Source organism: Astyanax mexicanus, chromosome 7 (assembly GCF_023375975.1).
Source record: "Astyanax mexicanus isolate ESR-SI-001 chromosome 7, AstMex3_surface, whole genome shotgun sequence".
In the NCBI taxonomy this organism is placed as follows: Eukaryota; Metazoa; Chordata; class Actinopteri; order Characiformes; family Acestrorhamphidae; genus Astyanax; species Astyanax mexicanus.
This window is the reverse complement of record NC_064414.1, coordinates 44,182,402-44,195,413: the sequence shown is the minus strand read 5'-3', so window position 1 is coordinate 44,195,413 and position 13,012 is coordinate 44,182,402. Positions and strand designations below refer to the sequence as shown.

General features: G+C 36.0%; 1 protein-coding gene across 1 annotated transcript; it reads right to left on the bottom strand.

The window, feature by feature from the left end:
- Positions 1-1,460: 1,460 nt before the first annotated feature.
- LOC103035576 (prostaglandin D2 receptor 2) lies at positions 1,461-9,613 on the bottom strand. The gene is made up of 3 exons (XM_007256064.4): positions 9,468-9,613; positions 5,476-5,555; positions 1,461-3,090 (listed from the first exon to the last, which is right to left on the bottom strand). Exon 3 carries the CDS (start codon positions 3,086-3,088, stop codon positions 1,802-1,804), a length of 1,287 nt encoding a protein of 428 aa, XP_007256126.2. The 5' UTR covers positions 3,089-3,090; positions 5,476-5,555; positions 9,468-9,613; the 3' UTR covers positions 1,461-1,801.
- Positions 9,614-13,012: the final 3,399 nt, after the last annotated feature.

The following is a 13,012-nucleotide window of genomic DNA, read 5'->3' as shown; positions in this document are numbered from 1 at the left end:
AGTTAAAATAGCTCCATTGCTGCTCTGTTTGAGCTGCTGTGTTTGGCTGGTAAGCGCTGCATTGTTGCTAGGTTATCTGTATGTGGCGGAGTAAGTAATACATGGAGAGCTTCGGTTACAGTGCATTACTGGCTGATAATGGCACTCATGGAAGGCCTACCAGCCAATCACATTGCAGGGTCGGAACTAACTGTGGTATAATTAAAGACAAATAAACTTATTCCTCTTTTCTACTTGACTCTTCCACATAACAGTCATATGAATTCTGTTAGTGTTGAAAAGTGGCATAGCACAAAATGGGGCATGATATTCATTTTTATGTAGGTTAATTTATCTGATTTATCTGTGGTCTTAACAATGGCCCCTAAGGCTTCAATAGTCCTCATCACTTACTATGGGTAAGCATTTATCAATTTTGCAGGCAATGTTTGCCTTCTCTTCCTGAAACACCACAGCTTTTCAAAGACTACCTGTTTTTGTGAAAGTTGAATCAGATGAGTTTACATTTACAGAATCTTTAGCAGACACTCTTATCCAGAGTGACTTACAGGGTTATTCCTATTACAGAGGTGGGTCAATGTAGTGATAGGAGTCTTGCCTAAGTACACTTATTGATGTAGCACAGCATAGTTACCCAGACCCGGAATTGAACCCCAGTCTCCCACATGGTAGCTCGCTGGCAGGTGGTGGGTTATCCACTGCACCACACCAAATTTTGGTTTAATGAATTAGAATGCTGCAGTATAATGGCCCACTAGAACTGCAGACAGTCATGAAGCATATCGGTCCTCTCTGAAGCACACTTAGTTTATTTAAACAAGATTTCAAATCAGATTACTTTTGTGATGTTTTATTTTTTTGTGCTAAATGAATCATCTCAACAATCTCGCCCTAACATGCAAGTTTCTCCCCCTTGTCAGATGCCCCCATGTGCCTTTGTTCATGTGCTGCTTTGGCTGTGTTCACTTTCACTCAGCAGGTAAAGGTGTTCTAAAATAGATATTTTTGGTCAAACGTGACACAGATGTTAAACATGATTATTTAACATTTGATTTGAGCAACTTCCATATTTTGTCACACATCCATTTCTCAGTATCACTTTTCTATAAACTCCACATAACAATATTTAAAAAATTATATGAATACTGTAACACTTCACAGCATGGATATGAAACATACATTGCTTTTTGTTGTCTGTTTATTATGCCATTATGCTTTTATTTTCATTTTTATCATTATTATTCTTATGTTATGAAAATGATGTGATAATTTTATTGTATTTTTATTATGATGGGTGTTTTGTGTTCTTATTATTCTGTTCAGCCTGTATATAAGTTTTATACACGAGAATCTATGATTTTGCTGTATGTAATCATGACATGGCAAGTTTAGAATCTGCATACTATCTATGTATTATCTGCAATATTTCCACTGATACCTGGTAACAAATACAGGACAGGTTATATATAAAATGTGTATATATGGGTTTTATTTATATTATGTGCTTCAATATGTATTCTTGGATACAGTACAAAATCACTGTATTATGTACAGAGTGAATGGTAGCTTTCAGGTCATTGTTGTCCACACATTTAATATTCTCAAAGTTGTAATGTAATGCTGTGACCTAAATTACAGTGAAAAGAAAGAAAGAAAGGTCAGAGAGAGAGAGAGAGAGAGTTTTTTTTATGTTGCACAGTTTGTATGGATTCTTATCACACTAGTATTTCACAGGATCAGAAAGCCAAACTGCATAAACAGGTCTTTAAATAGTCCACTGGTCACCGTTTAGTCCTATATGTCACACTTTTTGCCCTGATTCCTCTGTGGGGCATTTCTTAAAGTTGAAGATGCTGACAGAGCCCTGTGAGAGGCGAGGGAGGCGCAGCAGGGTGGGGGTTGTTGGGGAGCTGAGTGAGGAGGGGGACGTTGGAGAATTGGGATCTCTCCTTATTATTCTGCTGGTGGCCAAAACTAAGGGTCCTGCCTCCTCTACCAGCCCCTCGAAGAGCAGCCCCAGGCTCTGGCGAATCCGTGTGCAGAAATGTGGGCAGCTGAAGGTGTAGATGATGGGGTTCAGCACGGGGTTCAGGAAGGCGAAGACTGAAGACAAAGGCAACCCCTGCTCTACCAATTTCACGAGGTACGATTCACTGGGAAAATACTGAGCTGCCACCTCGAGCAGGCAGAAGAAATGATACGGTGCCCAGCAGAGGGCAAAAGTGGCGATCACTGAAGCAACCATCTTTGTGAAGCCTTTGGAGAGTCTTTCTGCACCAGCTGATGACCTGTCTGTTTTACTGTAAGCCATTATGTTGAGCTGGCGGCTCTCCCGCCTCTGCCTTCGGGCCCTGAGCTGCTGGAAAAAGTATCCGTAACTCACGGCAATGACAACCAGAGGCACCAAAAATGCCAGAAGTGCCTTGGACACTGCAGTCGCAGCCTGCCGTAGCTTGCAGTCAAACTCCAGTGTGGCGGGTGAGGAGTAGAGGGCAAAGTTATGGTAGCAGAGCTTCCTTTTGTCCCGTTTAACAGTCACATTACGAAACAGAAAGTACGGAACAGTGTTGAACCCTGCCCACAGCCAGCCCAGAAGACATACCTTCCAGGCAGCCTCCACCGTACGCTGGTTCTGGCTCCAGACAGGCTTCACCACCAACAGGCACCGGTCCAGAGATATGGCTGCCAGCAGGAAGGCAGAGACGTACATGTTGAGAAAGAAGATGGAGGCCTCGGCCGAGCAGAGCGCCTGCCCCAGCTCCCAGCTATGTCCCACAGAGAAGTAGTACGTGAAGAGGGGCAGCGTCAGGGTTGCCAGAAAGTCGGAGAGCGCCAGGTTGATCACCCACACAGCTGCCACAGTCTTCCGCCGCAGACGAAAGCCCAGCACCCACAGGACTAGAGCGTTCTCCAGGATGCCCAAGCAGGACACCAGCCCCAGCACACTGACCACCAACAGGTTGACATGCGTGTCTTTGTTGAGGGAGTGGTTAAGCATCTTCTCCAGCAAGGGGCAGTGGAGCTCACTGGTGGCCACATAGCTGAGGGAGGAATTTGAAGGCGTCGATGTTGTCATGGCTGTGGACATAGCTGAAAAAAAACCCCAGAAAAAAACACTTATTTAATCCATGGTTTAGCACAAATTAGCACTCTCTACAAGTTAGCATAATTTGGCATGTGAGTGGAAAAATCTATTATGTTTTTTTTAAGAAGCTCTTTATTACACACTTATAGTTCTTAAAATCACACAGTGAATAAAAACAGCTATAAAACTGCAGAGCACAAAGCCAGTAGGGTAATCAACATTACTACTAACTAGCTTCATGATATATAAGTAACAATTTCACACTCACTCATTACACTCATTACTCACCCAATGAATTACTTAATACTGGTGCACTGTAAAAAACAAACTTAACATTGTTCTGCTTAATGTGATTTGTAAGTAAGCTAAATGAGAAATATTGAATTGTACCCTAAAATATAGCAAACTAATCACCCCAACTTACTTTATTAAGTTTCTTGTTCTGTGTTGGCAAAAGTTACTTATTGTAGTTAACCCTAGTCGAGGCCATGCCAACTATTCTACATGCTCAGTTTGACCCTCTATTTGATTGGGGTCTATGGAGCAATGTTAATCACACTATTTGCATATTGGGCGTGTCCTTCTACCTCTCATTCACCATCAGTGTGTAAGCATTCTCCACAAGCTGCCTTCTCTTGGAATTTGCATATTTGTTATATAATAGTAACTGCCTGGCCTCAGTGTTGAAGTTCGTAAGAGCAGGTTACTATATTCTGTGTTGCCAAGTCAGTCTGGTTACATTTGCATTAATTGCAATAGTTTTAGATAACTGACAATAAGGTGGATATGTGACAGTCATAAATTCCTAATACCCAGTTGCTATGTTGAATTAACAAAAGTATAGCGTTGCACCCACTAAATGATTTTGATTCATGTAAAACATTTTATTGGTGCAATTTATTTTTTTAGTTGGTCCTAAAGGATGGTCAGCAGAACTTGCAATACACATTTTGTAGAATTTAAATCAGGCCATCAAAAGACACAAATTAAATTTTTAAGTTGGTGAGATTTAATATTTAAAGTCTTTAATACATATGATCTGGGCTAAAGATTTCTGGTTGGCACAACTGCATGTTTTTCTTTTTTTTCAAAACTTAAAAGACTGAGTTGGTCTCAAAACTCAAAAATGTAGTGCAGTAAGTTGCCTTAATATTTTGAGTTTTCTTAACTTTTTTATTTTTACAGTGTGGTTGCCACAATAAATTTATTTTTAAATGGATTTAGATGGAGTTTTCTTCTTTTGTTTCACTGGAGCTAAGGCTAAGAGGATAAAAGTATCACACACTTCTTCACACGTGTATGTAATGTGGTAGAAATCTTATAAATCATGACAGAAAAAAACAGAATTCAGCATCATCTTGTATTCTGTTTTAGCAGTGCAATACAACAATAGACTAGATTAATAAAGCTTGACCACAGATATTCTTCTAAATATAGACTTTTTAAATATTTTTTTAAGCATTGCTGTAAATATTTGATTTCATTCAGTGACTGAAGCATTAGTGGCATTAGGCGTGGTGTCAATGGGTTCATGCTTATCTGCTCCAGAGAGTCCTATTCTTTGGCAATACCTCTCCACATGGACTATACAAGCTCTATGTGTGTATTTGCACATCTGTGTCAGAAATAGGTGCATTTTAAAGTCATAATAAATAAATAATAAATACAATATAATTTTACTTTTTGTTCCTACTGTTTCTTGAAATTATATTGCAATTATACTGTAATAAAAAAAAAACAAATAACAACTGTTTAAATTTTTCATTCTGTCCCAGCCTTTAATAATTTAGGGTTGTTGCGTAACCTAACTGTACCCTGACAACAGTTTTCTCATACAATCGGTTTCTAATGAAAATCTTCTGAGATATGGTGATGTATGTTCAAGTACGTACAAGTGCCTGTTTATCAGATTCAGAAGGATTTGCATCACTAAAACTGACTGTATGTTTAGACTGAACTGACTGCTCATACATCATCACTGCACGCCTCAGGCTTTTCTGTTATTTTAAAATCAGCGAGTGAGAGGAAAGGTTGCCAGATTGTTGCCTAGTTATAGCATCTACTTAAATGTATCATATTGCTAGATTTGTTTGGTTTTAGATAATCCACAATATTTTGGCAATATTTTTGTCATGGCAAGCTATTAATCTTATCATTTTTTTTATTTTCTGCTCAACAGTGTGTTGATTTTTTACGCAGTTATCCTTCTCTCAGTGACAGGAACGAGTCAGTGCTTGCCTCTGACATACCAGCTCTTTGGCAAGAGCAGCACGCACAGATGAGTGTGTGTGTGTGTGTGTGTGAATAGGTGTGTGTGTGTACTTGTGAAAGAATAGGGGGTGGGGGGGAGCTACATAAAGAGCAATAATTATGTGTGTTGTTTGGCATACCTGAGAATCAGTGACTGAGAAAAACCACAATAGCAGAAAGTTAACTGTCACTCATTTCTGTGCTCCAAAACTGCAAGCACCTGGAAGACAAAACAGAGAGAGTTAAAATTGCGTAAGTAAACTTTTGTTCTGTATTGTGAAAAAATCCAGACGTTAAGCTCCTGAAAATATCTGCCCCTGACAGGGTGAAGCTGTAGTATTCATTTCATAGCAGTTACTGCATACTAAATAATCTGTAACACTTTATACATTTTCTGCATTGTAGATCATAATACCAAAGTCAACTATAAACTATAAAGGAAAACATATGGAATTATTGAATAATCAAAAAAGTGTTAAACAACCCAGGGTATGTTATAGATTTTAGATTTTTAAACTAAGTACAATTTAAAACAGGATTAAACCCACAAAAAATAATCCTGTATTGAATGTTTTTATTTTCATATTTTCTTTGCCACATGTATTCAAACTCCTCAGGCTCTACAGCTAACTTCCAAATTCACTGCAGAAACTCCAGCAGCTGTAAACTATTATACACTATGAAGATTAACAGGTTTCTCATGTGATGGGCGTGTCCTAAGTGATTTCCTGAATGTCTATTGGTCAATTTTACACACAGCATAGGTAATAGTAATAGGTAAAAGGTAATAGTAATAGTAATTCACCAATTACAGATGAGAAACAGACAGCAAACTAAAAAAACAATACCAGTTGGTAGTGCACCGAGTGGTCCAGTGGTCTAAAGCACTGCCACTATTATCAGGACATCGCTGGTTTGAATCCCAGTCATGTAGCTTGCCATCAGCTGCCAGAGCCCTGAGAGAGCACAATTGGCCTTGCTCTTTCTGGGTAAGCAGATGGCACTCATTTCCCTATCACTCCTAGGGTGATGTCTATAAGCACAAGGCGTCTGTGAGCTGATGTATAGGAACCGAGTCGCTGCGCTTTCCTCCGAGTGCGCTGTGATGCTACTTGGTAATGCTGCATCAGCAGCTGTTTGAAAAGAGGCGGTGACTCACTTTACATGTATCGGAGGAGACATGTGCTAGTCTTTACCCTCCTTGTATTCTAAATAATTAGAAATAAAACTGCATTAAAAGACACCACCAGTCAGATGTAGTGGGACATGGAGTAAGTGTCTCATGCCTTAGTAGGTGTAGATCATAGCCTTTTAGATTTTTAGTTTGAGTAGGATAAAAATAAACATAATGTTAGTTTTCCAGATTATTGGGTCGTTAATGTTAATGTTGAAGGGACTGATTTAAATACATTTAATGTACATGTAAATATGATGTTTTAAATATATACATGTAATGCCAAAAGAGTCTAATTTATTTAATAAACTTTTTACATTTTTTGTATTTGAGTATTTGTATAAGCTATTTATACATATTGAAGCAGTGCTTTATATATTGTATTTTTTGTTGCTTATATGTGTTATAAAGCTTCATTGATGTAAGTACCCTTAAAATAAAGTATTTCCAAATAATCTCAAAACAATTAGTGTACTGTAGAGTAGTGTAGTGGATAACAACATCACTGTTTCATACCAGACTGGGGTTCAATTTCCCCGCCAGACAAGCTCATCACAACCACAGTAAGAGTCTTTAGGCAAGTCCTAACACTATATTTACACACCTGTGTAACATGATTCAAATATACAGTAATCACTCTACATGCATCACAGAGCATTAGCCTAAACTCTGTAAACGTTAAAGTGTTAAATCTGATTGATTAATTAAAGCCCTCCGCTGGCTGAAGGGGTGACATCATGCTTTAATGTCTCACGTCTATGAATGTTTCTACTGTCTGAACAAAACAATGAGCACACGCCCATCAGTGAGATCACTGTAATCAGAGTGGGAGTGAGGACTGATTTGTGTGGATGATGTTTTTATAAACCCTTAATGGAGTAATTTTCCCGCAAACATTACTGAATAATGAGATTTAATATTGACTCAAATAATAATCTCTCTGTAAGGTTTTATTTTTTAGTTATAATTAATTTAAATGGCATTTTTTAGAAGCCTATATATTTTTAACTCTTCATCATTGCTGTACAAAAACAAAATGTACAGTATCTCCACTTTAGTCTATTTTTAGTTTATGTTATTTGTACACAGCAGCTGTTGTTCAAAATAATAATATAATGAGTGGATAAATATAAATGATCAAATCTTGTTACATTGACTTCTACTTTTTCCTTTTCTTCATATGTTTTCTAAATGCTACATTAATAATTGAGTACATTTTAATCAATTATTAAAATAATTGTTATTATATAAGTTGGATCTAGCTTGTGAATTATTCTTGGCCTCTCTATAGTTCATGCAGTCCATGTATCGTGTGGAAACTAAGCCGTGGTCATTGTTTCTGTGATGTCATCAAAACTAGCTCATGCATGTACTCATACACTCAGTATAGCAGTTTAGCCCCGCCCATTGACACTTAAGGTTAAAGAAGTGTTTCAGCCTGTGGCTTTACTAAAGATAAGGAATGTTGGGAATGTTTTACTACATAAAGCCATACAGAGTGGGAAAAATAGCAACTAGAAAATGTGTAGAATAAACTACACATTTAGAAAAAAGTTACCATTTGGGACATTTAAGATTTTATAAAGTTCGCTACACCAATACAGCTTTAAATAACTCTAATTTGATAATGTTTGCATATCATTAAGATGATTATACACTTGTCACTTTATGGTACTTCCTGTACATTTGCACTCCTGGACACAACACTATTTACTTAACTAATACAATACTTGCACAGGTTTATGTTTAGTATTTGTTGCATCTGCTGATACCTGCTATTCCTTATACTTAATTTATTCTGTTACTGCAATACCTCATATCTACGGCTGGTTACTTTAAAACTTTGTATAGTTTTTGTGTTTATATATTCATGTATCTATTCTATCTAATCTAATCTATCTATCTATCTATCTATCTATCTATCTATCTATCTATCTATCTATCTATCTATCTATCTATCTAAGTAAATTAGGAATTTTGAGATATGTGGCATCTCTACTCAACCAGTAAACCATAAACAAACACACAGCATGAGCTAACATTCATTTTCACACTGTGAACACTTGTTTTTAAATGTTTCATATTTTAAACTTACTTATGAGGTGACATCTGTTGACACCCAGATTAAATCTAAGCCTAAACTAAATACCCATCCGGAACTACAGTTTAGTCCTAGGCTTAATTTATGTCACTGAAAGCATTAGTGTGAGGATTTATTTCTATTGCAAGACTCAATAACATCCATCAGGCTCTGTTAATTACAGGGGCAGATTCCCAAACAGGGACTAAGCCTAGTTTTGGAGTACAGAGTCCACGTTTAAAATGCAGATTTCTCATTTAAGAGAAAAATGAGTATAGGACTAGACTTAATCTCTGTCTGGGAAACTGACCCATAATGTAAAATAAGTCACTTTAGGTACTCGGTTCTTTACAGTACTTAACATCCTTTTTATTTTTTTTTCTACTAATTAGCTCATACATGTTATACATACTTCTTAATGAATGTTTACACTTTGTCTGTGATACTTTGTATAGTGAAGATTAATAGATAGATTATAGAAAGATACTTTATTGATCCCAAAGGGAAATTTTGGACATCCAGCAGCAGGTTTACATAGTACACAAAAAATACAAAAGAAGGATAAGATATAAGGATACATATGAAAATAGAATAAAAAATAAAGTATAAAAGTGACACTTTTATGAACTGACACTTTATTATACACACAATATATTTATTTGTATTATTTTATTAATTCATTTATTTATTGATTGATTTTTGTTTGATTGTATTGTTCTTTGCTTTTACTAATTTGCATACTGTATAATTTTTAAGATTTTACTTTAAGAACTACTGTATTCTTATCATTTCTGTACCTTAGGTTTCTGCAGTGTGTGTGTGTGTGTGTGTGTGTGTGTGTGTGTGTTTGTGTATAAACACAGAAATAATTCTCTTACCTTCGTTGCAGCATGTTGGGTTTAATTATTCCTTTTTCTTCTCCTTCCTTTTCTTCCAGTCTGTATATCTCTGCTTTTCGCTTCGTCTGTTTTTGGCTGCTTTGATCACTTTTATGTCATGCACCTACTGCCTTCTTTTCCTCGAGGGGAGGGGCAAGAAAAACATGTGGAGTGAAGGTGTGTGTGGCTGTGGCTGTGGGTGTAAAGATGAGCATCAGAATATGGTAGGTGGAATTCTCTTATGTGTCAAATTTCTAGGGAATTCCCCATTCAGACATATACAGTTATTATAGCCTGTACAATTATTTACTAATTATATATACAATTATGTTTAAATTATCATATATACAGGTGTACAATTCATGCCATTGCCATTTCTTTAAAGCGTGATTAACTTCAGGAATCTCATACTTTAAAAATTTTATTGCATATTACCTATTGCATCCTCCATGTCTGTTGGATTTTTCATTTCCTGGTTGTTTAAAACGATAATACCTCCACATCTGCTGCATGTTGTACTGCAATTCATGCAAATATGAGAGAAACCAGTGAACTAATGTACTCTCTCTATGATTTAGGGATTGTCAGTTGGGACCCCGGATTACGCTGCTTGCCATCAGCAGCCGGAGTCCGAGAGAGCACAATTCACCAGGCTTTTTCTGGCTGGGTAGATTGTGCTTTTTTTCCCAAATCAATACCAGTGTAATGTTGTCAGCACAGGCATATGTTAGCTTATGTATCAAAGACGCTGCATCGGCAGCATTTTTGAGAGAGGCAGTAGTTGATTTGCACGTCTCTCATGTGTATTTCTCGGCCGCTATGTCATGAAAGGCTGCTCCAAACTAAAGGACACTTTGTGCATAGCCAAAATGTATACAACAACTGGAGCGATTTGAAAGACGCAACTGATGTATCCTTCCAAAACTCTTATTCACCGACAATTGTCTGTGCAAAAACAATGTGAAGGAAAATTAAAGAAAAACAACAATACAAAGCCTCCAGAGCTTTGATTTAAAATGTTTTAAATTATTCTTGTAAAGCATGAAAATGCACACAAGTTTGACACACTTCAGTTTTAAAGAACGCAACTTGCTTTTCCAATTATTTAATCAGCTTGACTAAAAGTGCTGTTTTTAAATCTGTTCATTGAATGTGCTAAACAAAACCTGAGATAAAATTTAAAAAATGAACAGTAATATAGAAATAAACATGAGAACAATAGCTTACGGTTTATTTGATACAATAATACAAAAAAAGAACAAAAAATAAAATGGTTTATCATATATAGCAAAACCATAGTTATGGAAAACAATGACACCTGACACTGATAGATCACCTATTATACAAGTGCCTCTGTTTTTAATCAAAATGTGCAAATTGTGAGAGAATTGAAGAGAAGAAGGCCTCTGGACAAAAAAACAATCAAACAAATGATGGGACCTTGTGAACTTTTAAAAATGTCAGTGTCCTAAAAATGTTGTAATTTTCCATTTTTTTTGTATGTAATGTGTGTTTGATGTATTTATCAGTCAAATTATTAATTCTCTGTTAATTGATTCTTTCTAGTGAAGCAGGTGCACACTGCAGATATGGTTCAGATAGATAGAAAAATAAGTAGATGCTACTCATCTCTCACCTGCAGGTGTCTGATCTGATGACGATATGAGGAGGAAGTGATTTACCAGCATCTTTCTTCATGCATGCAAACCACACACAGATTTAGGGAAAGTCTGATATATTCATGACGGATAGAACTTCCTGAGAAAAGGTCCAACGTGTCTGATTTCGTTCAGCTCCTGCTCCAACATCAAGCGTTACTTAAAAGCCTAACCAGAGGCCCTCAGTGGCAAACAGAATTTCAGTGTACAAGAAACACATCAATCAGATGATAATCAATACTGCACTTTACTGCCAAACACTCCCAGTGTTCAGACAGTTTATTAAACCTGCAGATCACAGGCCTTCCCTTCCCTCTTAAACCGGCAAAAATTCATATTTTAAAAGAATAGAATTTACAGTAGGTGGTGAGCTCCATCTGCTGGTTCAATTTGATACAGTCAGGCAGATATATTTATAAATCTGTGCACTAGATATATTGCTTACTCAAAATGGTTAATTTACAGTGGCTTGCAAATGTATTCATACCTCTTGAACTTTTTCCATATTTTGTCACATTACAACCACAAACATAAATATATTTCATTGGAATTAAATGTGAAAGACCGACACAAAGTGGTAAACAAAATAATGCATTATTCAAAACATATTTTAAAAAAAAAGAAAAAAAATGCGGTTCAAATATTTAACAATATTCTGCGAAAGGTTTTTTGTAACAGACAAAGAAATATTTAAACGTCTAAATGATTCTTTGTAAAGTCAGCATTGTAAACTCATCATCAAAGAAATAGTTGCAAAAAAGTTGCAACCAGAAGGAAGTGTCAGATTGCAGAGATATTCAGAAGAAGATAAAAAGGTTAACAATAAATTATAAAAAGAATAGTTAAAATTGTTATTGTTGTTCCCAGTTACTTTCACTTTGTTTTGTTATCACTGACAGTTGACTGTGGAATATTTAGTAGTGAGGGTTTTATACACCTGTGGCCATTAAGTGATGGGAACACCTGAGTTCAATTATTTGGATGGGAAAGCGAATGCTTTTGATAATAATAATAAGAATAAGAATAAGAATTAAAAAAATAAATAAAATAAAATAATAATAATAATAATAATAAACTTTATTTATAAAGAACCTTTTATACATTAAAAGGCAGCTGAAAGTGATGTACATACAGAGAGAATAAAATCAGAATAAAAATGAAAAAGGAAAAACACAGTAAAGTAAAGTAAAATTAACAATTAGGATAAGACAATAGAAAATAACATAAAATAATAAAAATAGCAAAACTGTAAGAACGACAAATAAAATTATAATAACAAGTAAAATTACAAAAGGTTAGGACTGTGATATTTTAAAATAAATCAATTAAAACAAAAAGATAACACACATCAAAACACATGTACATATACATATATCGATGTATAATAATACAAATGGCTCAAGTATTAAAACAAAGTTTATAAAAATATGTTTCAGCTTCAGCTGCTTTTTTGAAACTGTTCACTGTTGATGCTGCTTTTCTGATCTAAACTTGTAAGCTGTTCTACTTTTTTGGAGCATAAAACAAAATGCTACTTCCCCACTACTTCTATTTTTATTAACTTTAGGAACTTGAGGCAGACTGTAATGTGTCGTCTCCGTCGCGTTGCTGTTAAAACCCTGGCTGCAGCGTTCTGAACCAGTTGCAACTTATCAGTCATGTTTTTTGGTAGACCAGTAAATAAAGAATTACAATAATCAATTTGTGCAATTAGTGTTGTCACCTTGTGTCTTGTTTGTAACCACGCCCCCTCGTTACCACTCCCAGGTGTTCCTCACCCTCCCTGTGTATGGCGCTTTGTTTTAGTGTTTCATGTGGAGTCTTTTGTGTGCTACTATGCCAAACAAAAGTGTGCATTTGAGCATCAGGCAGGATAATAATGAAAGG